This window comes from Cebus imitator, unplaced genomic scaffold (assembly GCF_001604975.1).
Source record: "Cebus imitator isolate Cc_AM_T3 unplaced genomic scaffold, Cebus_imitator-1.0 Scaffold12, whole genome shotgun sequence".
Taxonomy (NCBI): Eukaryota; Metazoa; Chordata; class Mammalia; order Primates; family Cebidae; genus Cebus; species Cebus imitator.
Genome location: NW_016107327.1, coordinates 8278822 through 8306320, shown reverse-complemented (window position 1 = coordinate 8306320; position 27499 = coordinate 8278822). Strand labels below are relative to the sequence as shown.

Genomic DNA, 27499 nt, shown 5'->3' with positions numbered 1-27499 from the left:
CAGCAACAACCATCACTACAAACTCCGACTGTCCCCTCCAGGCCCTTTTCCCTCTATAAACCTGCCGTTTTCTGTCTCCCAAGTCATCCCAGTTTAGAATTACGCCAGGAAATAATGAATAAACAGAGAGAGCCTAGTTTGTTTATTTATTTACAATCCACAAGCCTAATCTAGTTTCGATCCAGCGGCTGTGTAGGGTGCCAAGGAGGAAGGAAGGAGATGGCAGTGCGGGGACAGGGCAGAGCCTGGGCCAAAAGAAGCCACACCCAGTCGCTGCCCGGCCCTGGCCGACACAGCAACGTGACCCCGAGAGACAGCCAGCTGGTCCATGCTTCCCCGAGACTGGCTGTCAGTGGCCGGAAGTGGCCCGCCCGGGAGCGGGGAAAGGTGCCTTAAGGAGGAGCCAGGGGCGGGCGGCCAATCGGAAGCGACCGTCCCAGCGAATTGGGCGGAAGAGGAGCGATCCAGTTCCGGACGCGGCCGCCGCCGCCACCGCTGCCGCCGCCATCTGTCACCTCCGCTCCGGCACCAGCAGCCAGTCGCCCCTGCCCCGCCTGTCTCCTCGGCGGAGCCTGCTTCCCGTCCTGCCACCTCTCTGCTCTGTTTTTGTCGCTGCCTTCATCCCCCAATGGATCTGGTAGGAGTGGCATCGCCTGAGCCCCGGCCGGCAGCGGCCTGGGGACCCAGCAAGGTAAGTGGCAGACGAAGTTGGAGTACACCTGCGTTGGTCACCCGGGCTGGTTCTCTCGGAAGGCCCGGGGAGGGCGGCTTGGTGGGCGACTCGGGAGGTTCTGGGGCTGGACCCCGCCGACCTCGGCAAGGGGGCACTGGCCGCGGGGCTGTGGAAAGAGGGATGCGGAAAGGGAGCACCCCTCTTTTCACAGCCCCGCGAATGGGGGGAGCGGAAAGAGGGGTGGAGGGCGGCTGGGGTTCCCAAAGGACACCTTGAGTGGTTAGGGCTCTCTGTTTCTTCAGCTCTGTCTCCTGAATCACCGTGGCATGTGTCTGACCAGGACTGACTTACACACGCTGACACTAGAGAGGAAACAAGCACGATCTTGTTTTTCACGGGCCAAGTTGAGTCAGCCGAATACACAGCCAGATAGAAAGTTGGTTTAGGAAGCTATTTCCTTAATTTCACAAGTGTGGTTATCCCAGTTTGGAACTTCCTTGTTTTTGAAGTAGTAAAAGATAAAACCCAGGCGCACCCTCCTCCCTCGACGCTAATATTCAAGTGCACACCACGGACTGTAAAGTGGTTATGAATTTTTATTATCTGCCTAGGCTTTGACGTTTAAACTTTTTTATAGAATGACAAACTAAAAACGTTTATTTCACATTTAGTTTCTGGTTTCCAGGCAGGTCCTTTTCATGATACTTTGATTATATGGATGAAAATGCTTTTCTGCCACATTATAGAGGGTCTGCTTGAGAGCAGAGGGCATTGGGATTTTGTGTTTCACAAATTAAGGTCGTGAAAGAATCTAGCTTTTCTAGCTTCATAACTGTTCTTTACATTCTAACACAGAATATTTGTTCCCATGTAAAAGGTTACCTGTGAAACTTACTACATCTTCAGGCTAGGTCTTAACAGGAAAAGAGGTCAATAATTAGCTATTAAGTAAGGGAAGGTCAATTTTATAAAAGCTCTCATACAACTGTTGGAAGAATCTGAGGTACTGCATTGGCAAATGTGGTTACATCTGCATGTTATTTTGTGTGTTTTTCCTTAAGGCCTTGTTTACAAGGTCAAGATTAGTAGACATAAAAGCATGAAATCAGTAGACAGAGACTAATATTATAAATATATACTCTATATATTTAAATATATTTAATATTATAAATATATACTCTATATATTCAAGTCCTTCAGTTAATTATTGACAAAGGCTGGTAAAAATGTCAAATGAGACAAACTCTATTCATAATACATCCTAATTTCAGAACAAATTTCACTTACAAAACTAATTCAGTATAAAATATTTAACAGTCATATTTTTACTTAAGTGTACATCATCAGAACTATATAATCCCATTTTTATTGTGCAACAAAAAATGCTCCTGGGATTTATAGATGCTGTCTATCGGGAGGACAGTGTTTTGAGAGGAAAACAATTAGAAAGAGGCTGAAATTACTATCATTAATCCTTTTTTTCTCCAACCTCGTGGAACTCGTGGAAAACCAGAGTGATTATAGAAGCCTACATGGAAGAGGTGAAGATTTGAGGAGGGTTTTGAAAAATGGAAAGATTCTCAAAACTTTTTTTGTTAGGACTTTTTCTTTCTTTTTTATTTTTATTTATTTATTTATCTCTGTCTCCTGGGTTCAAGCGATTCTTGTGACCCAGCCTCCTGAGTAGCTGGGATTATAGGCGCCCACCCCCAAGCCTGGCTAATTTTTGTATTTTTAGTAGAGACGGGGTTTCACCATGTTGGTCAGGCTGGTCTCAAACGCCTGACCTCAGGTGGTCCACCCACTTTGGCTTCCCAAAGTGCTGGGATTACACGCGTCAGCCACCACACCCAGCAGGACTTTTTTTTTGAGGTGGAGTTTCACTCTTGTTGCCGAGGCTGGAGTGCAATGGTGCCATCTCAGCTCACTGCAACCTCCGCCCGGGTTCAAGCCATTCTCCTGCCTCAGCCTCCCAAGCAGCTGGGATTACAGACACATGCCATCACACTCAGCTTATTTTGTATTTTTGGTAGATATGGGGTTTCTCCATGTTGGTCAAGCTGGTCTTGAACTCCCAACCTCAGGTGATCCACCTTCCTCGGCCTCCCAAAGTGCTGGGATTACAGGCATGAGCCACTGTGCCCGGCCAGGACTTATTTATACTCTTAAAAATCATTGAGGACCCCAAATGTCTTTTGTTTATGTTGATTATATCAATTGATATTTATCATATCTGAAATTAAAACTGAGAAGTAGAAAAATTTTAAGTCATTTAAAAGTCATGTAGTTTGATGGTAGTGTATTATCAGAACTTATTAACATTAGTATCATTAAAGTTGATATACGACCTCCCCACTGTTAAATTTGACTGGCTTTAAAAAAAAAAGTCATGTTAGCATAAATAACATTTTTACATTTAAAGAAAACTTTAAAAGTAGATTAGAACATGTGAGAAAAGTAGAAAAAGAAAATAAACAAAAAAATAGAGATGAGATCTTACTGTGTTGTTCAGGCTGGTCTGGAACTTGTAGCCTCAAGCAGTCTTCCTACCTTGGCCTCCAAAAGTACTAGAATTATAAGTATGAACCACATACCTAGCCAAAAGAAAACTATTTTTGAAAACAAAATCAGTGAACAGCATTATTATATATTTTTGCAAGTCTCTAACATCTGGCTTATTAGAAGATATCTGGATTCTTCTATCTTCTTTTTTCATTCAGTCTGTTGTGAAATTGAAATATTTAAAGAAAATCCATCCTCATCGCTAAGTAGATTGTAGCAGGTATAAGTGAAGATGGGTGATAAGAGCGAGGCAGAAATACTGAGAACAAACTGAATTAATCTCTAAAAATGTGCATTTATATCTTAAATCTACTCTTTAGAAAATTTTAGAAAACATGAGAATACCAAGCACACTTTCCATTAGCCATCAGAACGATGATGTCATCACATCTGATGAAGACTCTGGAAAATGTCACACTCTTTGGAGAGTTAAAAAGACAAAGAATGTCTTACTACTTTTGTGAAAATTTTGACTTCATAGACCCTCTGAATGGGTCTTGGGGATCCTTCTCCCAGGGTACCAGGGTACAAGTTACAAAATGCTGAATTACTGTTTTTTTTCTTTGAGACAGAGTTTCACTCTTGTTGCCCAGGCTGGAATGCAATGGCATGATCTTGGCTCACTGCAGCCTCTGCCTTCTGTATTCAAGTGATTCTCCTGTCTCAGCCTCCGGAGTAGCTGGGATTATAGGCATGTGCCACCATGCCCAGTTAACTTTTTTGTATTTTTAGTAGAGACGGGGTTTCACCATGTTGGCTAGGCTCGTCTTGAACTCCCGACCTCCTTGGCCTCCCAAAGTGCTGGGATTACAGACGTGAGCCACCACACCCGGCCACTGAACTACTATTACAGTCAAAGAATTTTAGGGGAAATCCGAGAAGGGAGGATTGGCAAACTCTAAGCAAAAGTGAGGAAGTGTGTGGCTCTGTTGATAAGAGAGTTGTGTAAAAAAAAAAAAAAGAATTAGCAGCACTCCTCAAAAGTGTCAAAGTTATAAAAAATAAGGAAAGTCTGAGAAACTCACAGCCTAAGAGGAGCTTAAGGATATGTGACAACTTAATGTAATATGGTATTCTGAATGGGATCCTGAAACAGAAAAAGGATGTTAGGGAAAAACTAAGGAAATCTGAATAGAGTATGGACTGCAGTTAATAATAATAATGTGTCAATATTGGTTTATTAATTGTGATAAATGTATAATACTAAGGCAAGATGTTATAATATTAACACCTTGCATTATTATAACACTCAGTTTGGAGAAACTGAGTGTGTAGCATTTGGGAACACTGTACTGTCTTGGCAGTTTTTTTCTGTAAAAGTAAGACTATTCTAAAACTGAAAAAATTTTTTAAATGGATTAGTGTTGTTATATAGATCCAGATCATTTTTTTTCAGAGATGCTTGAGTTGAAAAATTACTTACTTAAATATTCTGCTTAGATTATGTCTTCTAGCTAAATGGTTAGAAAGAGGGGCCGGGCGCAGTGGCTCACGCCCTAATCCAGCACTTTGGGAGGCCGAGGTGGGTGGATCACGAGGTCAAGAGATCAAGACCATCCTGGTCAACACGGTGAAACCCCGTCTCTACTAAAAGTACAAAAAATCAGCGGGGCATGGTGGTGCATGCCTGTAATCCCAGCTACTCAGGAGGCTGAGGCAGGAGAGTTGCCTGAACCCAGGAGGCAGAGGTTGCGGTGAGCCGAGATCGCACCATTGCACTCCAGCCTGGGTAACAAGAGCGAAACTCCGTCTCAAAAAAAAAGAAAAAAAGGAAGGGGACCTTTCTGTAGGTTATGGTTCTCTTGACCTGCTTCCAGTAGAGGACTGAATTTTTGTTACTGTGTGCCTCTTTCATGTTTGCTGGTTTTCTTTCTTTCTTAGTCTCTCTCTCTCTCTTTTCCTTTCCTTTCCTTTCTTTTCTTTTCTTTCTTTTTCTTTTTCTTCTTTCTGACAGAGTCTCACTCTGTTGCCCAGGCTGGAGTGCAGTGGTGCAGTCTTGGCTCACTACAACCTCTGCTGCTTGGGCTCAAGCAATTCTCATGTCTTAGCATCCAGAGTAGCTGAGACTACAGGTGTGTATCACCATGCCTGGCTATTTTTTTTTTTTTTTTTTGTATTTTAGTTTCACCATGTTGCCCAGGCTGGTCTTGAACTCCTGAGCTCAAGCAATCCACCTGCCTCAGCCTCCCAAAGTGCTAGTATTACAGGCGTGAGCCACCGCGCCCGGCTGTTGTTTTTAATTTTACTTGATACTTTACCCATACTTATCTGCAGCAAACCTTTAAAAAAAATGATATAAGCAGTGAAGTTCACATCTTTAGGAGGTGGAAGGAAAGTGAGATGATTCCCCTCTAATGTGCAGCCAGCCAGGTGGGGGAGAATGCAGTAGTAGTGAAGAACCCCAAGGAACAGAGTTCAGTGGTGGCAGTTTTGTAAAGGAGAGGGAAACAGGGTGGGTCTTATGGTTGTTTAGCAATAGGAAAGAAAAAACCTAGAGGCTGGTTAAAAGCTTGATGAATGTCCTTTGAAGAACAATCGCTAACTGGAAAGGATTGTATGGGGTGTCCCATCAAATTGTGACACGGTAGGGAGTTTGTGTTGATGAGTGGAATAGTAGAAAATGACTTTGGATAGCTAGGACAGAGCAAAATTATAGAGGGCCTTTCCCTCATCTCGTTAGATTTTTTACAAAGCACGGTTGACTGAAGAGTCGCAGATGACAGAGGATTCCCTTACATACAGCCTGTGGTACCTGTTCATAGGAGGAGCCTGCAGTAAATTTTCTGAGCACTTGGGATGACGAACTGCTTCTGTCTATAGGGAAAGCCCAAGCGGTCTTCCCCCATCCCAGAAGCTGTCCCTCTCACAGCCTGGGAAAGGTGTATGGAGGGCTTTTAACTGTTGGCTTGAAGAGTTTGCGTTTGATTTCCAAGTATGGGAGTGACAGCCTTTCTGAAATTTTTGTTTATTTACCTCACCCAAGGAAGTTGCCTCAGTGTGAGGTAGACCAGTTGAGCTGGCACAGGGTAGTGTAGTCTCTAGAGTCTAGGGTCAGCAGGCGTGGGCATGAGGGTACCTTGGTGCTGTTAGAGATCACTACATGTTTCCCTTTCTGATTCAGTGTATCTGTGAGTAGGTCAGTCTCTGCCTCAAAATAACACAATTCCTGCCTATCATTTTTGCTTTTTCTGAGACATTGTAAGCTAATACTTTGTTTAATACCTTAGCAGAATTAATTGACAAATGGCAAAAGACTTGAAGCCTCAGAAGTGAGCAGGCAAAAGGGCAGACTTTCCAAGATGGGGGAAAGGACATTAGATTAGTAGGGATGTAGAAAGGCATCAGACCTCTGCAGCCAATCATTCCAGTGTTTGCTTTTGGCACATACTGCTCAGGAAATACTGGAATGCCTCTTAATGTCTGAAGCTCTATGCTGGGCTCTGAAGATGGATGAGAAGACTCTACCCTTCAAGGGATCATGCTCTATTGTGGCTAATGCATTAACCCTAATACAGGGATCAGTCCTGCATTAACAGTGTTTGCATACTGCTATGGGAACACAAAGGAAAGGATCCAACTTTGGTAACATTGAGACAGCCGTATAGAGAAGGTGACATTTAATTGGTGTAAATAAAGAAGGGAGAAAAACCAATGGTAGAGAAAGGAATGTGTGAAGGTATGCAGGGGGAAAAGTATACCATCTTTTTTGTTTGTTTTTGAGACAGTCTCCCTCTGTCTCCCAGGCTAAAGTAAAGTGACACAGTCTCAGCTCACTGCAACCTTCACCTCCTGGGTTCAAGTGATTCTTCTGCCTCGGCCTCCCGAGTAGCTGGAACTACAGGCACCCGCCACCACTCCCGGCTAATTTTTATATTTTTAGTAGAGATGGTGTTTTGCCATGCTGGCCAGACTGGTCTCAAACTCCTGACCTCAGGTGATCTGCCGGCCTCAGCCTTCCAAAGTGCTAGGATTACAGGCATGAGTCACCGTGCAAGGCCTAAGTATGCCATCTTTGGCATATAATTAGTGTTACTAGAGTGTAGAATAGTTGAGGGTTGAGATTGGAAAGCCAAATCAGGACAAGTTGTAAAGGGCATTCCTTGCTGAGGAATTTGGATTTTATTTATTTATTTAGAGATAGGGTCTTACTCTGTCACCCAGGCTGGAGTGCAGTGCCACAATTATAGGGCTCAAATGATCCTCGTACTTCAGCCTCCTGAGTAGCTGGGACTACAGGCATTTGCCACTGTGCCCAGCTAGTTTTAAAATTTTCTGCAGAGATGAGGTCTTGCTGTGTTGCCCAGGGTGGGGAATTTGGATTTTGTATTGCAGGCGGTAGGGCAGTTTACTTCTTACATTCCAGGATGAGGTGGTGGGGAGGCTGTACAGCAAAATGCTGAGAGTGCAGCCTGGCATCCTACTGCCTTGGTTCAGAGCTCGTCTTGGGTTAAAAGAAAAGCCTTTATGTATTTCAGTTTTAAAATCCATAAAATGGGGATGGATTGCAGCTACTCAATTGTGTGATTTAAGTAATCTATGTAAGTTATGTATAACCAAATGACTTAAATATAGTGAATATTCAAATGTTGTCTGTTATGAAACTGTTAGTCATTGCCAAATGTGATTGAGAATTCTGAGGTAGATGGTCATCTGCCTTTTGGAACCTGGACTATACAACTGATCAGATGAAACATTTCTAGGCTAAACACCATTGTACCTTCTACCTAGAGGATGAAGTCAGCAGAGTTATGAGGCCAAAAAATTGGCTATATTCTCCAGATTAGAGAAAGCTTCAAGATTCTAGACCTTAAAATCCTTACCAGGAGAGTTCTCCACTCAATTACAGATAAGCTCTGAGTGAATGAGAGTCACATAAAAACTAAAATTTTTGTTGATTGTTCTTGCTTTTTGTGTGTATATGTATGGCAGGGGGTCTCACTCTGTCACCCAGGTTGGAGTGCAGTGGTGTAATCTTGGCTCACTGCAACCTTAACCTGCTAGGGTGATTCTCATGCCTCAGTCTCCTGAGTAGCTGGGACTACAGGCATGCGCCACCACACTCAGCTAATTTTTTTGTATTTTTGGTAGATATTATGGGGTTTCACCATGTTGGCCAGGCTGGTCTCAAACTCCTGACCTCAGTGATCTGCCTGCATTGGCCTCCCGGAAGTGCTAGGATTACAGGCCTGAGCCACCATGCCTGGCCTGTTTTTGTTTTTGTTTTTAGCATACTCTAAGATGCCTTGAGAGGGGCTGACATAATTTTGTACACTTCGATGGCTCAGCATTTAAATTAAAATGAGATATAACTTTTCATTAGGCTTCAAATTGTGCTAGTTGGTATAGTCTCTTCCTGTAAGAAAATCTACTTGGGAAATCAGATTATAAGCAGAAAGTAGCTTGGTGAGCAAGGAATTGGAACAAGAGGAATTACATTAACTCTTTGGCTACTGGGGGGATGCTATAAAAACTTGATGCTTCCCCTCAGCTTTAAGGATCTACCTACTTAGCAGGCTAGAAAGTGCTTTGGGCTGTTTTAGTTTACATTTATCCTTGAATAAATTTGACCTGGGAGATATTTTTCCTTTTGAGATGATTTCTGCAAATAGCTAATTGTTAATTTTTGGTTTTTAACTACATAGTTTAATTCTCAAAGATAACCTTCTTTGTAAAATGAGAGGTACTTTATTTCAATATGATAAATTGAGCTGTTCTTTTTTCTTTTTTAATAGTGTCCATGGGCTGTCCCTCAAAATACAATATCTTGTTCTTTGGCTGATGTAATGAGTGAACAGCTGGCCAAAGAATTGCAGTTAGAAGAAGAAGCTGCTGTTTTTCCTGAAGTTGCGTAAGTAAAATTCACAAAACACTTTATCTAGCAACTTATTATAGCAAACGTTTAGGATTTGATGAGTAATTGTCATGACAAGTGGTTAGGAAAAAGCAGTACAGAAGAAAGCACCATGCTGAGAGTCCACTGATATTTGAATTTTGGTCCAGCATCTGCATTGGTTTTCATTATTATCTTGGACACACCACTGTGTCTGTGGGTTTTGGTTATTTCATGTTAATGCCACAGTTGAACTAGATGAGATACAGATTTGATCAAGTGTTTATAGTTTCTCTTTTCATGAATATGTATCTGTTCTTTCCTTATGGATAAATGAAACATCCAGACTTTCATTTAGAACAAATGAATTCTAGATCTCAGTTTGGATTTTATTATAGAACCTTCAGCTTTCTCTCCCAGCTCTCTTAATCCTAGTTGGTACTCCCACAGGTGCATGCCATTGGTCTTAAGACTAGCTGTGCAGGAGAAGGCGAATGGTTTGATAGAGTTCTTTCCCATTGTTCAATTTTAACATGGAAAAGGCAGCTCTTACTCTCATAATTGGCAACTTCTGTTTTCTTAAGCACATTATATTAGTATATATTGCCTTATTTTGAATAGTGTTGCTGAAGGACCATTTATTACTGGAGAAAACATTGATACGTCCAGTGACCTTATGCTGGCTCAGATGCTACAGATGGAATTTGACAGAGAATATGATGCACAGCTTAGGCGTGAAGAAAAAAAATTCAATGGAGATAGCAAAGGTACTATAACCTTATTGTGACAACTCCATTGAGTGGTAGAAAACACTCGTAATGTGCTCCTAAGTAAATTTTCAACTATTTTTGCTTTTTAAGTTTCCATTTCCTTTGAAAATTATCGAAAAGTGCATCCTTATGAAGACAGCGATAGCTCTGAAGATGAGGTTGACTGGCAGGATACTCGTGATGATCCCTACAGACCAGGTACCAAAGCTTTTTTTTCCGGCTGCAGCACAATAGAGGTATAGGAAGACTAATTTTTCCAATGAAGTCTTTTAGTTTTATATTTTTCTTTGAATCTCATTTGGTAATTTACTCTTAGATTCAAATGTCTTTTCAGACAACATTGAATACAGCAATGTAGCCTTTGCTATTTTTATATACCTGGCTTGTTTTAATTGCCTTTAGCAAAACCGGTTCCCACTCCTAAAAAGGGCTTTATTGGAAAAGGAAAAGATATCACCACCAAACATGATGAAGTAGTATGTGGGAGAAAGAATACAGCAAGAATGGAAAATGTAAGTTACAGAAAGTATCTATCTCTGAATTTAGAGTTTTGTTTGAATACTTTTAAAAACAGGATTCTAAATATAATATCTTAGATTTCTAAAAATACCTTTCTTCCTTTCTAAAGATGTTTTAAGATAATAATACAGCAATATCATGGAAGCTGAGACATTAATGAAAATACAAAGTACCTCAGAATAAAATTCTGTAGCAGCATTGAAAAACTAATTTGACTTATATTGATTCTAAAATTAATAGTTATTATGAAAATAACATTTATTCTTCAGCATATTTCTATAAAATAGCATCCCTACCCAAAAAAACAGAACAGTGGTGATGGGGGAATATGAATGGGAAGGAGAAATATTTTTCACCATATCCCCTTTTGTGCTTTTCGAATTTATTATCTTGTGCCTGAACTACCTGTGCAAAATCAGAAGTAAAGTGTAATTTTTAAAAATAGCGTTTTAGGCTGAGCTCACACCTATAACCCCAGCACTTTGAGAGGCTGAGGCAGGTGGATCACGAGGTCAGGAGTTCGAGACCAGCCTGGCTAACATGGTGAAACCCCATTTTTACTAAATATACAAAAAATTAGCAGGGCGTAGTGGTACATGCCTGTAATCCCAGCTGCTCGGAAAGTTGAGGCAGGAGAATTGCTTGAACCTAGGAGGCGGAGGTTGTAGTGAGCCGAGACCAAACCATCGCACTCTAGTCTGGGCAACAGAGCGTGACTCCATCTCAAAAAATATATACATAGCATTCTAAATCCTTCATAAATATCATGGTTAATATAGCATATTAAACATTTAAATTTTAAAGCACAAATGTTTGTTAAGTAAACATATTAAATGATATCATTTCTAGAAATATTCCAGGTCTGATTCTAGAATAGTTCTGTCCAATAGAACTTTCTGTGGTTATGGAAATGTTCTATATGTGCGTAGTTCAATATGGTAGCCACATTCGCTACTGAGGACTTTAAATTTGGGTGGTGTAATGGAGGAACTGAATTTTTAATTTAATTAACTTAAATATCCAAATGTGGCTAGTGGCTACCTAACTGAATTGCACAGTTCCAGAACGTAATTGTCACGGTGTGGACATAGTCTGCTGTAACAACCCACTCTTCACAAATAATTACAAAATTGTATTTGGTGTAGTCTTCACAGTAAAATATTTTGTCCTTTGGCTAAAAGCAAGGTACAACTCATATGCCAAAAGTTGTACCTTAGTTTTGGATGTGATGAGATGTTTTCTATGCGTAGAATAAATGCCTTCCTTTGGGTTGTAATTTCTTAAATAATATAGCTTCTCTTTCTATGAGTTAATTAATTTTTTCTCTATAGTAGCTATGAGTTCTGCTTTTCTAGTATGATCATCTGTTGAGTAAGAAATTAATTAAAGACTACTCATTTGTTTTTTTTTGTTTTGTTTTGTTGTTTTACTGTCCCTATTTTAAAGTAGTTAGATGCTAATTCTTTTTTTTGGCAGTTTGCACCTGAGTTTCAGGTAGGGGATGGAATTGGAATGGATTTAAAACTATCAAACCATGTTTTCAATGCTTTAAAACAACATGCCTACTCAGAAGAACGTCGAAGTGCTCGCCTACATGAAAAAAAGGAGCATTCAACAGCAGTAAGGATTTATATATTTTTTCTTTTTTACTAGGAAGATTCATATTTGAAAACTTGGGGAAAGAAAAAAAGCTTCATGTTTGATATTTTTTATGAGATTGGCTTTTCAAATTAAAGATGTAAATAAAGCCAGGCACTGTGGCACCCACCTGTAATCCCACTACTTTGGGAGACAGAGACAGGAGGATTACTTGAGCCAAGGAGTGCGAGAATAGCCCAGGCAACATAATGACCCCCAGCTCTACGAAAAAAATTAGCTGGGCATTGTGGCATACACCTGTGGGCCAGGTTACTTGGGAGGCTGAGGTGGGAGGATTGCTCGAGCCCGAGAAGTCAAGGCTGCAGTGAACCATGTTTGTACCACTGTACTGTAGACTGGGTGACAGAGGAAGACCATGACCAGAAAAAAAAAAAAAAAAGATGTAAATAAGCCAGGTGATGTGGCTCCCAGCACTTTGGGAGGCCAAGGTGGAAGGATTGCTTGAGCCCGGGAGTTCAAGGCCAGCCTGGGCAACGTTGGGAAACCCTGGGAGACCCTGTCTCTGCAAAAAAAGTAAAAATTAGCTGGGCATCCAGCATGGTGGTACGCACCTGTAGTCCCAGCTACTCGGGAGGCTGAGGTGGGAGGATCACTTGAACTTGAGTCCAGGAATTTGATGCTGCAGTGAGCCATAATCATGTCACTGCATTCCATCCTGGACAACAGAGTGAGATCCTGTCTCTCTCTCTCTAAAAAAGAGATATTAGGCTGGGCTTGGTGGCTCATGCTTATAATCCCAGCACTTTAGGAGACTGAAGCAGGTGGATCAAGAGGTCAGGAGTTCAAGACCAGCCTGGCCAACATGGTAAAAACCTGTCTCTACTAAAAATACAAAAATTAGCCAGGCATGGTGGCAGGCACCTGTAATACCAGCTACTCGGGGGGCTGAGGCAGGAGAATCGCTTGAACCCGGGAGGTGGAGGTCGCAGTGAGCTAAAATTGTGCCGTCACACTCCAGCCTGGGCAATAAGAGTAAGACTCCATCTCAAAAAAAAAAAAAAAATTTGAAGTGGCTCAGAAAATGTATTGTGATTAGCAGTTATTTTCACTTACAGTGCTTTATCTCTTGCAGGAAAAAGCAGTTGATCCTAAGACACGTTTACTTATGTATAAAATGGTGAACTCTGGAATGTTGGAGACAATCACTGGCTGTATTAGTACAGGAAAGGAATCTGTTGTCTTTCATGCATATGGAGGGAGGTAAATGAGCAAAATATGATACCATCTTATGAAAAAAATCTTAGTCTCTTCTCCTCAAGATTAATGGATTTACAGAGAATCAGATAATGCTATATGGCAAGCAGAGTAATTTTAATTTTTAAAGTGTTAACTGTAGAAAGCCTAGGTAGTATAGGAGCATATAAAGAAAAACACATCCTGTTACTACCACACAGAGATAATCATTAATAATTTTGGGTAGACTCACCCAGTTTTTTTAGTGCATATATTATTTTCTTTCTTTTTTTCTTTTTTGAGATGGAGTTTCACTCTTGTTGCTCAGGCTGGAGTGCAATGACAGGATCTTGGCTCACTGCAACCTCTACTTCCCAGGTTCGAGTGATTCTTCTTTCTCAGTCTCCCAAGTAGCTGGGATTACAGGTGTATGCCACCATGCCCGGCTAATTTTTGTATTTTTTTAGTAGAGATGGGGTTTCATCATATTGGTCAGGCTGGTCTCAAACTCCTGACTCAGGTGATCCACCTGCCTCTGCCTCCCAAAGTGCTGGGATTACAGGTGTGAGCTACCAGGCCCAGCTGCATATATTATTTTCTACACTGTTGTAATTATACTATATTATACAGGAAAGTGTATGGAGCAAAGCAAAATTTGAACCTAGACCTGGGTTTGACCCAAAACTCATTTTATAATGCAAGCATTATAAAAAATTTCTTATTTGATGATTTTATGCCATTTTACATTTTAAACACCTTACTTTTGTCACAAGGGCTTAGGTAAAGAATGACATGGGAAAGGGAATATTTTTTAAGTGAAGCCTGTTTAGAGAATGTCCTTAAGCCAAGAACATTAGATCATCTGGTTACTTACCATTGAACCCAACCTGCAAGGCACCATCTCAGCTATTCCTTTATCTTAACACCATTTACAAAAATGTGATAGATTACAGAAGTTGTTCCAGTGTTTTTTAAGTTTAGAAGTTATTTATTGTGTACTTAAGAGGATTTAAGTGTTTATTGGTCAACTCCTTTTCTTTAGTTTTCTTAACTACTTAACTAGTCTTTCTTTTTAGATAAGACATATACGTATAGTTATATATCAAATTATACTGTTAAGTCCCAAAATGAATAGGATAAAAATGAATGTTAGGACAAAACTTAACATTTGAGCTTACATTTTTCAAGCTATCTGGAACAAGTTACTAAAACTCATTTAAAAACTGAATTTCACCTTTTAGGTTTTTTTGGGGGGATAAAAGAGATCATATTTGATAATACCTGATAATAACTTTAATGATCATTTCTTTTTTCCTTACATTGTTTTCTTTTTCTCTTTGCAAATCTCAAATGAAGGGTCAAAGACCAGACAAATATTTTTAAATGGTACAGGTTATTTTAAAGTGAGAGATTACTCATGGTGGTAAATTAACACTACAGAAACGAATTAAATGAAAAGTAGCTTTCATATTGCCTATCCTCACCCCGTAGGTCTTTTCTACTGAGGTAACTGCTGTACACAGGTTTTAGTCTTCCAGAAAATTTTTTTACCATATATTTTTTATTTTGTTTATACAAAAGAGATTATATTCTATATTCAGGGTTTTATGTAATCTATATTCTAGCTTATGCCACACCCATTTTTAAAATAATACATTCCATTGTGTAAATTCCTTTATGGGAATATCATCATACATTTACCTTGGTATGCTTTTGCAAACATATCCTTTAGCCAAGGTTCTAACAATGAAATTGTTGGGGCGAAGACTAGTATGCATTTTTCCCCTTTTTGTTAAATAGTGGAAGGCCTCATTGAATGGAGAGTATCTGATTTTGCTCACTGTTTGGGCCCCTGAGCTGATTATTGTAGCAAGCATATTTCTTGATTTTTTTTTTTTACTTAAAAATTGCTTTAAAATTTAGAAAACTTTTTCTTGTATGTCATCCTAAAGGCCAAAATTTTAAATTTGTGTTTATCTTTAAATAGAGGAAATATAATTTTCCCTACTAACTAGTCGATCTGCAGGTTGTGTACATTCTGAATGTTGGTAGATATTGCTTAATTGCCTTATAAGAAGGTTCACCAATTTATACTGCCGCCAACAGTATAAGCTTCTTTTCCTCTTTTTTTTTTTTTTTGGAGATCGAGTCTTGCTTTGTCGCCCAAGCTGTAGTGCAGTGGCATGATCTCGGTCTACTGCAACCTGATTTCCCAGGTTCAAAGGATTCTCCTGCCTTAGCCTCCTGAGTAGCTAGGATTACAGGCTCCCACCACCTGGCTAATTTTTGTATTTTTAGTAGAGGCAGGGTTTCATTTCACCCTGTTGGCCAGGCTGGTCTCGAACTCCTGACCTCATGGTCCGCCCGCCTCAGCCTCCCACAGTGATGGGATTACAGGCATGATCCACTGTCCCCAGCCCAAAGCTCTGGTTTCTATCACTCTCAGGTTGGTCAGGCAATCAACAATTATTCAAACAGTAATTTGTGCTAATCAGGGAATAAAATATAAGACATGTTTCTTACTCTCAAAGAGCTTAAGCTTTAGTGAAAAGCGGAACATTACAGTAAGAACCATTATGGTCAATGAAAGGTAATTATATAATAGAGTGCACAGTTATACAAATGAGACCTCATATGGGATAGGAATAGAAAATTAACACAATAATTGCCAGGTACATTCAGGGAAGATACCAGTGAAATTGGATCTCAGTCTGGATTTTAAAAGTAGGTTAAAAAAAAAATCCAGTGTTGAGTATAAAAAGCTAGTTGCAGAAATATACATACAGTATATCATCTATTTAAATTTTTTAAGTCATACAGAAAATTACATAGAGAGATGTTTACTTTATAGATGCTTGTTGATACTTATATATTATCTTTTGAAAGAGACTAGAAATGCTAGAAATATAGCATTTATGATAGTTATTGCCTTTGGTGAGTTGAGATGGGGAATGGTAATCAGAGGGAACTTCAGCGTCATCTGTAATGTTTCATTCTTTAAGAAAAAGGCTAAGGGTGGAGGCTTGACGCTTAGGCACTGAGAAGATTAAGAAGGTATATGTTCAGAGGGTAGTAGGAAGTAAAGCTGTGTAAGGAAACTGGAAATTGATGAGGAGGACCTTAAAAGCTAGTCAGAGGGATGTGTTATTTGCTAAGAAACGAATTTTTATAGTAGAAGAATGACAAGGTAAATCTTGTAAATTGAATTTGATCCTAGAGTCCAAGTAAAGGAATCTCTTGTTTGGTATTTTTGCTAAGGCCTCTCCTGTGTGGGTAAACTAGTCCAATGACAAGGAGCTTATCTCAAAATCTGGCCTATTCTGTCATAATGTCTTTTAAGTTATTAGAGATTTCTTCTCTGAATAGAGGCTCTAATCTGTCTCCCTGAAAACTGTGTCATCTGTTAACCAAATAGTTGAGCAGCTGTCATGTACCATGTACAGGTACTCTTCTAGGTACTAGGGATACAACAATAAATGGTACAAGGAAGGTCTCTACCGTAATGGAATGTGCTTCCCCCGTCCTCAACCCTCCTCCGTGTCAATAATAAACAAAAAATATCAGATATGTGCTATGCAGATAGTTAAAATAGGATGATGTCATAGTAACAGGTTGATTAGCTTTATCAGTAGGACAGGGAAGCCTTCTCCAATGAAGTGACATGTAAATGACACATCTAGGATACATCAAAGATCAGGTGGATGGGCATTTTGAACTAGAGAACAGCTAGTGCTAATGCCTTAGGACAGGTACAAAGTATCTTTAAGGGGGCGTAAGAAACCCAGTCTGCCTGGAGCTAGGTTGTGAACAGGAGAGGGGGCTGGAGGAGTAAGCATAGGCTGGACCGGGTAGGATTTATTAGGCCAGGGTAAGGAGTCTGCTCTTTAAACTGCTCTGGGAATCAAAGCTATGAGTTGATTCTTATTTTCAAAAGATTGCTGCGTGGAAAATGAATTATAGGAGAAGAGAAGAAGCAGTAAGATCAGTTAAAACATTATAGTATAAGTGAGAAATGGTGAAGGTTTGGACTAAGGAGAGTGGCAGTGGAAGTGAAGAGTAGGAGAGCACTGGTGTGTGTTTTGAAGGTAGAGGGAACAGCACGTGCTGTTGGATTGGATGTGGGGCCAGAGCAGCTGACGGTGGTGCCATTTAATGAGGTGAGAGCCTGGGGAAGTGTGGAGTGAGAACTCAGCATGAGTTTGTTTTGGGCATGTTGAATTTGAGATGCCGGGTAGACTTCTAGGTGGTGGCATGTAGGAGTTGGATAAATGGGCCTGAAGTTCTAGGGAAAGTTTCTTAAAACCAGGTGAAGGACTTTAACCTTTTGAGACTAAATGGGAGAGGAGGAATCAGCTGGGAGAATATGGTACAGAAGGAGGTGGATAGTTTTACTCAGATTCTGTCTTTTGGAAATACAGTTCCTTTCTTTCCCAGATTAAGATCCTATCAGATATCTAAAGGTAAATATTAATATTGTTTCTCATTCCATCCACCTTTTCATTCCCACTGCCAACCATCAAGACTGAAGCTCACTACTGGGGGACTATTGCCATAGCATCCTGAGTCGACCCCACACCTGTGGCCTCTCCCTGAGCCTTTCCATGCTGACAGTATAATTCTTTTGATCTTCATGAAGTGTGCATTTGAGAGAGCCACACTCAGAAGCCCTCACAATTCCCCACCACCTCCAGCAGTTTGTCTAGGCTCTTCACAGATGTACCTCTGTCCCGCCCTTTAGCTCCAACTTTTTTCATTTTCTCTCCAGCCAGGCCTTAACTATAGTGTTTGTTGTTCGTCAGACATGTCCTGTGATTTCCTGCCTCTGCTTTTGTTCATGCTGTTCAAATCCTACCCATTGTCCTGTTTCTGTTTCAGATGGCACTTGTGCCATGAAGTCTTGCCTGACCTTTCCAGTGAAAAGGGAACTTTCCTATTCATGTACTTCTTTCATTCTCTGCTGCCACTTCTTGTAGACTTGTGGGGCGCAGGAACCCTTTTACTCACATTTATGTCTGCTAGGAGTGAAAGAGTTATTTTTTAAAAAGCTGTTTTATTTATGCTTTTATTGAATTTTGCTCCTGAACATATCAGAGAGACTGTAGCCTATTTTCAAGTGTGTATGTCTTCATTGTATCTCAAGCTTGATTCCATAGTCATTAAGTAAAGAACATTATGTTACGGATGGTTGAAAATTGGTTGACAATTTATTTGTAAGTATGTTTTATTTAAAAAATCAAACCAAAACCTAAGGCTTTATTAAGATCCAAAACCTAACTTTAAAAAGCCAGACTTGACACTGAGAGAAGGTAGATCTAATTTAGTGTTACAGAGTCTTTATTTTGAAATTGTTGTTCTTGTGAGCTGGCAACTTACACTGACTTATTTTTTTTCTTCCACTTAGCATGGAGGATGAAAAGGAAGATAGTAAAGTTATACCTACAGAATGTGCCATCAAGGTATTTAAAACAACCCTTAATGAGTTTAAGAATCGTGACAAATATATTAAAGATGATTTCAGGTTTAAAGATCGCTTCAGTAAACTAAATCCACGTAAGATCATCCGCATGTGGGCAGAAAAAGAAATGCACAATCTCACAAGGTAAAGAAAATATTGTGCTAGACATAATCTTGGGTAAATACCTTTTTGCATTAGGATAAAAAAATCCATGCTTGCTTTTAAATTCATTTGTGGAAATAATGAAAGGGCAGGCGTATAACCTCAATTCATACTTTTAGGATGAAAAAGACATTTTCTTTTTTCTTTCCTCGGTAAAGCTTGAAGGAAATTGGGGCATTCGCCGCCTTAGACATTTTATCACGTATCTAAATGCCATTTTTAAATTGCTTTTATTAAGAAGTAAAACTTCCAGCATCCAATTAGGCTTCGTATTAAAAAAAGGCTTCTTTTTTGTTTTAGAAAATGTTTATTACATTTAGTTTAATTTTGTGGGAGTAAATTCTTACTAATCAAATTACATTTTAATTTTTATACTTGTATCTGAATTTTCTAAGTAATTTATTTTCTGTCAGATAATTTATCAACCAAGAAATTCAGTAATAATCCTTCTCATTAAAAACCTTTCCATTATCTTAATCTTTTGAAAGCTTATTTTTAGTTTGTTCTTTTCTAAAGATATTTGCTTTCAAAAGTAATTACTTATATATATTAGTTACAAAATTCCTCTACTGAGAGTTCCTTACTAAAAAGGCCAGGCATGGTATGCACATGTACTCCCAGCTACTTGGGAGGGTGAGATGGGAGGATTGCTTGAACCTAGGAGTTCAAAACCAGCCCAAGAAACATAGTGAGACCTTGTCTCAAAAAAAATAAGAATAAAAAAAAGTAAATTCCAGGTAGAATCATTGTCTAGAAGGTCTTGCTGTCCTCCAATCTTTTTTCTATACTGCTGAGATTCCTGCCTTTCTTAAAATTCTTTAACAGTCTTCTGTAGTGGAGCTTGCCTGTCTCCGTAGCTTCAGCCCACGTTGCCCTGCCTCCTACTCACAGACCCAGCTATGTTGATTGATATACATTCCCCAAATGGACTGTGCTCTTGAACACCTCCCTGCATTTTCTTGCACTGTCTTCATCTGGCTAATTCCTGTTCCCCACCTCTTCTTCTAATAAGCCATCCTTGGTGCTATGCTCCTGTAGCTCCTACCCATACCTCTGCCAGTGCATATGTCACGTTGCATTGTACTTGTCTCTTTACTTGTCTGTCATTTCCATCGGTCCATCAGCTCCCTACAGGCAGAGGATGTGTTTTATTGTCTTTGTATTTCCACACCACCAGGGTAGAACATAGTGCCAGCTCATTGCAGGCCCTGATTAGATATTTATTGAATAAATGACATAATTTCTCCTTCTGATCTGTATATTCTTAATCATTTCTTTCTGTATAGAATGCAGAGAGCTGGAATTCCTTGTCCAACAGTTGTACTACTCAAGAAACACATTTTAGTTATGTCTTTTATTGGCCATGATCAAGTTCCAGCTCCTAAATTAAAAGAAGTAAAGCTCAACAGTGAAGAAATGAAAGAAGCCTACTATCAAACTCTTCATGTAAGTTGTCCTTCTAAAAGCATTTACACACCACCTTTAAAAAATGTTTCCTCTAAACTTTAAAAAAATTTCCTTAAAGAAGCCAGGCATGGTGGCTCACACCTGTAATCTAGAACTTTGGGAGTCTGAGGCGGGAGGATCACTCGAGCCCAGGAGTTTGAGACCAGTCTGGGCAACATGGTGAAACCTCGTCTCTACTAAAAATACAGAAATAATAGCTGGTCGTGGTAGCATACACTTGTAGTCCCAGCTACTCACGAGGCTGAGGCAGGGTAATTGCTTGAACCAGGGGGGCGGAGGTTGCAGTAGTGAGCCGAGATGGTGCCACTGCACTCCAGCTTGGGCGACAAAGCGAGACACTGTTTTAAAAAATTAAAAATTAGCTGTGCATGGTGGCACACACCTGTAGTCCCAGCTACTCAGGAGTCTAAGGTGGAAGGATCACTTGCACCCAGGAATTTAAGGCAGCAGTGAGCTATGATTGTGCCACTGCACTCCAGCTTGGGCGAGATATAGAGGAAGACCCTATCTCTTTAATAAAAAAACAAAAAACAAACAAAAAAACCAAGTTCCTAAAATAGTGCTGTTTCAAGGTGCTGTAACAAAAACAAGAAGTTTGTGAAGGAACGTTAACACTAAAGAGTTGTTTTTATATCAATATGTGTGTGTCTTAAATAATTTTAGAAAACTCACAAACTTAACCAGGGAAGTCTTTATTGCTAGGATTAGTGACGTAGTACATGAAGCTATTTTTCACAAAACTTCATTAAATAAAATTTGCTGTTACTACAGTTAGCAGAGAAAGTGCCTCATTAGTTTGTGTGCTTTCTTGAATGTTATGGTTTTTTGTATTTGTTTTTGTTTTCAAATAAGAGGCGGGGTCTCACAATGTTGCCCAGGCTGGTCTCGAACTCCTGGGCCCAAGCCTCCCAGAGTGCTAGGATTACCGGTGTGAGCCACTGCACTCGGCCATTGAATGTTAATAGCTTTAACAGTGAAGGAAAGGAAACAGGTTTGGTCTCATCGTAAGAATATGATGGAAACTGAAAATAGTAGGAAGTGCAGATGTTAAGTTGGAAGGCATGTGTCGGGAATCTTGAGAAAGCTACATGCTTTGAAATAGCAACTGAATTCAATCTGAGGACCTTCTAGGTTGAGAAAATACTCCTAATACTGCCATTATCCCTCTGTGTTTTCGGAGAAACTTAATGTGCTACTTTATGCAGTCTGCATGAAGTCGTCATGTAATGCAGCAGTTGGTGTAAATATGGAAATGTTAATCCAAATTAAGTTTTAAAGATATAACTAGAAGGGTGATCCACTTTGCCTCCAAAGGAAAGCATTGAAAGGAAAATCAAGTGTTATTCCGGCCTCTGGGAGGTGGGGTCACTGGGGAAGAGATGAAATAGTGATGAACCTTTCCTATTTAATACTATTAAGGGTGGCAAACAAATGCATTAATGCTGATTTCTACTATAAGAGTGGGGGTGTGTCATCATCAATAATATAACTGTATAATGCCACTTAGTTTATTCATTTCCTAATGTGAGCCTTTCCTCTTCACAGTTGATGCGGCAGTTATATAATGAATGTACACTTGTCCATGCTGACCTCAGTGAGTACAACATGCTGTGGCATGCTGGAAAGGTGAGGAGAACATTTGGTTAATGTTCAGATTTAATTACTTTGAGTAAATTTTTAAAAGTAAATACATGAGTCTGTGTTCTGTATTGAAATAGGTCTGGTTGATTGATGTCAGTCAGTCAGTAGAACCTACCCATCCTCATGGCCTGGAGTTCTTGTTCCGGGACTGCAGGAATGTCTCGCAGGTAATTGTGTAAACCAATATGCCTTTTTTTGGACGTAACAGCTGCAGATATTTTTCTCATTCCTAAGATAAGAGGACCATATTATTAGAAATTGAAGGAAGGGATACTGGCTGCTTTCAGGACAAGGACAAGGATATAAAGATCAATTTGTCAAATTTCATTTTGCAAGAATTCGATTCCATGTCTCACAGTTAGGTAAAATGTTCGCGGCACAGTGGGACACACCTGTAATTTCAGCACTTTGGGAGGCCAAGGTGGGTGGATCACTTGATATCAGGAGTTCAAGAACAGCCTGGCCAACGTGGTGAAGCCTCATCTCTACTAAAAATACAAAATTAGCCCGGCATGGTGGTAGGCGCCTGTAATCCCAGTTACTCGGGAGCCTGAGGCAGGAGACTCGCTTGAACTTGGGAGGCGGAGGTTGGATTGAGCCAAGAACGTGCCACTGCCCTCCAGCCAGCCTGGGCAACAGCAAGACTCCATCTCAGAAAAAAAAAAAGTTGAAGGGAATAAGTGAGTGTTTTGACTCCTTGTATTTAAGCAGTCAAGTAGATATTTAATGTGTGCATAGTGGTTAAACAGAAGCTGGTGTATAGTGTGCCTGCATGCTTGCTGCCATTATTACCATTAAAAGAGGGACAGACTCCATTGTGGGACAGTGTCTGATGACTGTCACCATGAAGCAGGGTAAAAATAACTAAAAGGTTAGTTTATTTTATATATATATATATATATATTCATTAATGTGTGTGTATATATATATTGGGGAAGATAAAAATTCAGTTAAGCACAGAGTTGGGTCATACTTGTTTGGCATTTCTAAGGGAAATAAATTGTTGGCAGTAGATTTGGGTAGGAATGATCTTTCTAAAGCATAGAATAACTTCATATTGGACATAACCTCTGAGCCTGTTTGAAATTTTTAATTCATGGAGTTTAGTGAAAGCATTCTCTTTACATATTCAAAGCAATGCCAAGTGGTTTTATATATACCACTCATTTTTATAGCTATAGGAGGTGCAGTGGGATGAACTAAATTCAGAAGGCAGAGTGGATATGTGAGAGGATGAAAAGCAACTAGAACCTGAGAATAGTCCAGCTTGGAATTAGGAAAATCGATGGTTGAAAAATGATGGAAGGAATGTAGTGGTATCTTTTTGTAAATATGCTTCTTCCTGTTTTTAGTTTATAAGAGAACCTTGCTAGTACTTCTTACTGACGTTCTTGTATTTCCTTACTAGTTTTTCCAGAAAGGAGGAGTCAAGGAAGCCCTTAGTGAACGAGAACTCTTCAATGCTGTTTCAGGCTTAAACATCTCAGCAGATAATGAAGCTGATTTTTTAGCTGAGGTATGTGAGAAACAGCTGTTTTTCACCTTGCTGGTCATGCAGAACTGCATAGAGGAGATAACTGAAACTCAGAGCTAGTTTCATCCGCCCCTTCCCCCAAAACAAAATTAAATTGAGATTTTTCTTTTCTTGAGATGTTTGTTTTTTTCTTCCTTTTTTTTTTTTTTTTTCTGAGCCTTGTTTTGTCACCCAGGCTGGAATGCAGTGTCGTGATCTCAGCTCACTGCAACCTCCATCTCTGGGGTTCAAGTGATTTTCCTGCCTCAGCCTCCCGAGTAGCTGGGATTACATGTGTGTGCCACCATGCTTGGCTAATTTTTGTCTTTTTCGTAGAGCGGGGTTTTGCCATGTTGGCCAGGCTGGTCTTGAACTACTGGCCTCAAGAGATCTGCCCACCTCAGCCTCCCAAAGTGCTGGGATTACAAGTGTGAGCCACTGTGCCTGGCCTGTTTTTGTTTTTTTTTAATACTTAAAATTCAGAATACACACACAGCAAAACATTTATTCAAAGAGGGCACCATTTGGCTAAGATGGGCAAACTACATGTTTCCAGTAGACTCCTATTTCCCTTATTTAATGAATGAGGAAGGTGATACAAAAAGCAGTAACATGTGGTCCCTGCCCTTTACTGAACATAGAAAGTTAGAAGTGGCCATCCTTGGAACTACTCAGTTATTATAATATCAGATCTAGAGAACCATGAAAAAGCTTTCTCCAGAGAAAGTCTCTTAAAATTAAAGAAAATCTAAAAGGTGAAATAGCAGTTAATTATCCCCAACATTATACCAAAGCAGAGAGGGGGATTGCTGAGTCTGTTCCAGAACTACCCAGGATGACTTGAGTTTGGTTAAGCTGTGCTGGCAACTAAGGCTAGAAAGAAGTAACAAAGAGATGGTAAATTCAGCCTCCAGCACTATACAGTTGATCAGTAAGTAAGTGATACTGTTGTTTGATGAATGGTAGAATTTTCTTTTTCCTGTTTCCTGAATGTTTATAGAATACATTTTAAAACATAGCTGATTCCAATTGCTAGTTGGATAAAGATAGTAATTTTAATCCTTGTAATATAATCAAGTAAAAAAGATAACATATATATGACTATATGTGTACACATGCACACACACACACATGTATATAGTAATTTCAACTCAAACAATCATTAGGAATAACCTAGTTTGTAAGAGACTAAAAATTACTGGCCCAGCCAGGCATGGTGGCTTACTCTTGTTATCCCAATACTTTGGGAGGCCAGGGTGGGAGGATCTCTTGAGCCCAGGAGTTTTAGACCAGCCTGGGCAACATAGACTCCAAAAAAAAAAAATTACTAGCACAATCTAAAATATGGCTTCTGTGAAAAGTAGAATTTTGACAAATGGATTCATTGTATTAATTTTGTAGATAGAAGCTTTGGAGAAAATGAATGAAGATCACGTTCAGAAGAATGGAAGGAAGGCTGCTTCATTTTTGAAAGATGATGGAGACCCACCAGTACCATATGATGAATAGCACTGATACCCACTGCTTCAGTGTTAACACACACACCAGTGATTGTCAGCTGCCAATAGCAAATGAAGTTATGGGTGACCCGAAATACCAAAACATGAGGAGTGGACAATGGTGCTTCTGTGCTTTTTCCCCTTGTAACCCATGTGCCAGATGTGTGGAATTTTTAGCTCAGCATTGAGAGAATAAAATGTCACTACCTCTCATCTTATGGACAGGAACATATAATTCTTTAACAGCTATAGGTTATCTGGCTGAAATAGACCTTATTTTATGTGACTTGTGGTGTAAAATGTCTTGATTAATTTTTTAAACTTAGGTAACATTTCCAAATATGGGAGGAAAGGACAGATGTGTTTACAAGGGAGGGTTTCATTACAACATATTTGCTTTATTCACCTCCCTGTTTAGTGTTGAGTCTTTCCTTGAAGATTTTATTGGCCCAGAATTAGCCTTTCTCAATTATGTTTCCAGACTGTGACCATTATTCTAAAGGAAAATATATGTTCTTTATTGGGTAAAACAAATGGAAATTTGGCTTCAGAATGGCTGACAGAAATAGACATAAGCAATGTAATTTTTGTCGATATATCATGAACAGAATTCATTTTCCATACTTATATCTAAGAAAAGGCATCATAGGTTTCTGAAAGAGATAAATATATAACAGCTTTTTAACTATCCAGTTAGCTTTCAGTTTTTCTACATTTAGGTAAAAAGATTAGGATATAACTCATGGTGTGGCTGATCTACATTTATCATAAAAATTTAAATTATCTGGAAGGACAGAATATAAGATTTAAACATGTTTGATGTATTTTAGTTAATGAGGCAAAATTTAGTTTACAGTTCACTAAAACTGTGCACTTGATTGATTTTCAGAGAAATATAGCAAAATAATTAGAAATACTAAATAATCAGAGGATGAAAACTATGTATAAAACAATTTAGGAGCCAGGAGTGGTAGACCACACCTGTAATCCCAGCACTTTGGGAGGTTAAGGTGAGCAGATCACTTGGGGTCAGTAGTTCAAGACCAGCTTGGGCAACATGGTGAAACCCCGTCTCTACTAAAAATACAAAAATTAGCTGGGTGTGGTGGCACTTGCCTATAATTCCAGCTTCTCAGGAGGCTGAGACAGGAGAATTGCTTGAACCTGGGAAGCAGAGGTTGCATTGAGCCGAGTTCGTGCCACTGCACTCCAGCCTGGGTGACAGAGTGAGACTCTGTCTCCAAAAAAAAAAAAAACCAATTTGGATACCAAATTAACCAAGTAATTTGAGCTACCTGGCCTTACTTTTAATAGTTTTTAGTACGGGCTGGACACTACTTTTAAAAAAGCAATCACTGTATTAGGAAAGTGTATTGGCTTTGTTAGGACTGAAGTTCATAACTTCAGTGTAATCATTCCTCCTATTACTGAAATCAGATTGGAACCACTAAAGATCCAAACCTTCTGTCTGGTAATAAAAAGTAAAAATCTAGACATCCTTTACATTTGAAAGCTGTTTTTAATGTTATGTTAAATTGCCAAATATGTACTTTCTAGAAAAATATTTATTTTTGTTTTTGTTGGATAGCTTTTAATTGCATTTCAGTGAAGTGTGATTTTGGGTAGATGCTCATTACGTTTTTGAAAGGTTTACTATTCCAAAATAAAGATTTAGATGACTGGTGATATTGGCTTTACAGAAATTTCAGAGAACTAATTTTAAAAACCATTAGCATTTAGAACTTTTTTTGTTTTGTTTTCTGACATATTCTGACAAAGAGCAGCAAACCACTGCTGTGTGGCATTCTTGGAGTGTGCTATGAATGTGCTTTTTAAGAAATTAAAAATGAAGAGATCATTTTAAAATTGGTTCTTTGTGTGGTATCTTCCTGTTCCTTATATTAACTTATGTCCTGGTACCAAGTTGCCCTTTCTGTATAAAGTTAAGCAGTATTATTTTAAGTAGATTATTCCCCCTCATAGTTAGATTTCAATCTCAAATGGCCTACTTCACATTGCAAATAGGTTTTCACCCCCCTTATAGATTAGAGAGTAGATTTTTTTTTCATAGTAGAAAAAGAAAGTGCAAAATGTTGGTTTGCTAAGTAAATAAAAAATCAAATACAGGTTGGGCATGGTGACTCACACTGATAATCCCAACACTTTGGGATTCTGAGGCAGGAGGCTCACTTGAGCCTAAGAGTTTGAGACCATTCTGAGAAACACAGTAAGACCTCATCTCCACAAAATATTAGATGGGTGTAGTGGCACATGTCTCTGGTCCCAGTTACTTGGGAAGCTGAGGCAGGAGGATTCTTTGAGCTCAGGAGGTCACGTTTGCAGTGAGCTATGATCACATGACTACACTCCAGCTTGGGTGACAGAGAGAGACTTGATCTATAAATAAATACATAAATACATAATAAAATTAATGGAAAATATATGGATATAGGGACATTTTGCCTCACATTAGTTATCAAAATAAGGATGACTATAGATAATTTTTATGTTAACAAGATAATTACCGGTTTCCTTTTCATAAAAATTAGTTTTTCTTACAAAAGTAAGACATTTAT

General features: G+C 39.3%; 1 protein-coding gene across 1 annotated transcript; it reads left to right on the top strand.

Annotated features, from left to right (window-relative positions):
- Positions 1 to 26792, top strand: RIOK3 (RIO kinase 3). Its single transcript, XM_017498653.1, has 13 exons — positions 1 to 691; positions 8968 to 9083; positions 9687 to 9832; positions 9926 to 10033; positions 10238 to 10347; positions 11831 to 11974; positions 13086 to 13213; positions 18588 to 18785; positions 20090 to 20249; positions 21816 to 21896; positions 21989 to 22078; positions 23320 to 23427; positions 24826 to 26792. The coding sequence occupies exons 1-13, from the start codon at positions 329 to 331 to the stop codon at positions 24931 to 24933; spliced, it is 1860 nt and encodes a 619-aa protein (XP_017354142.1). The 5' UTR covers positions 1 to 328; the 3' UTR covers positions 24934 to 26792.
- Positions 26793 to 27499: the final 707 nt, after the last annotated feature.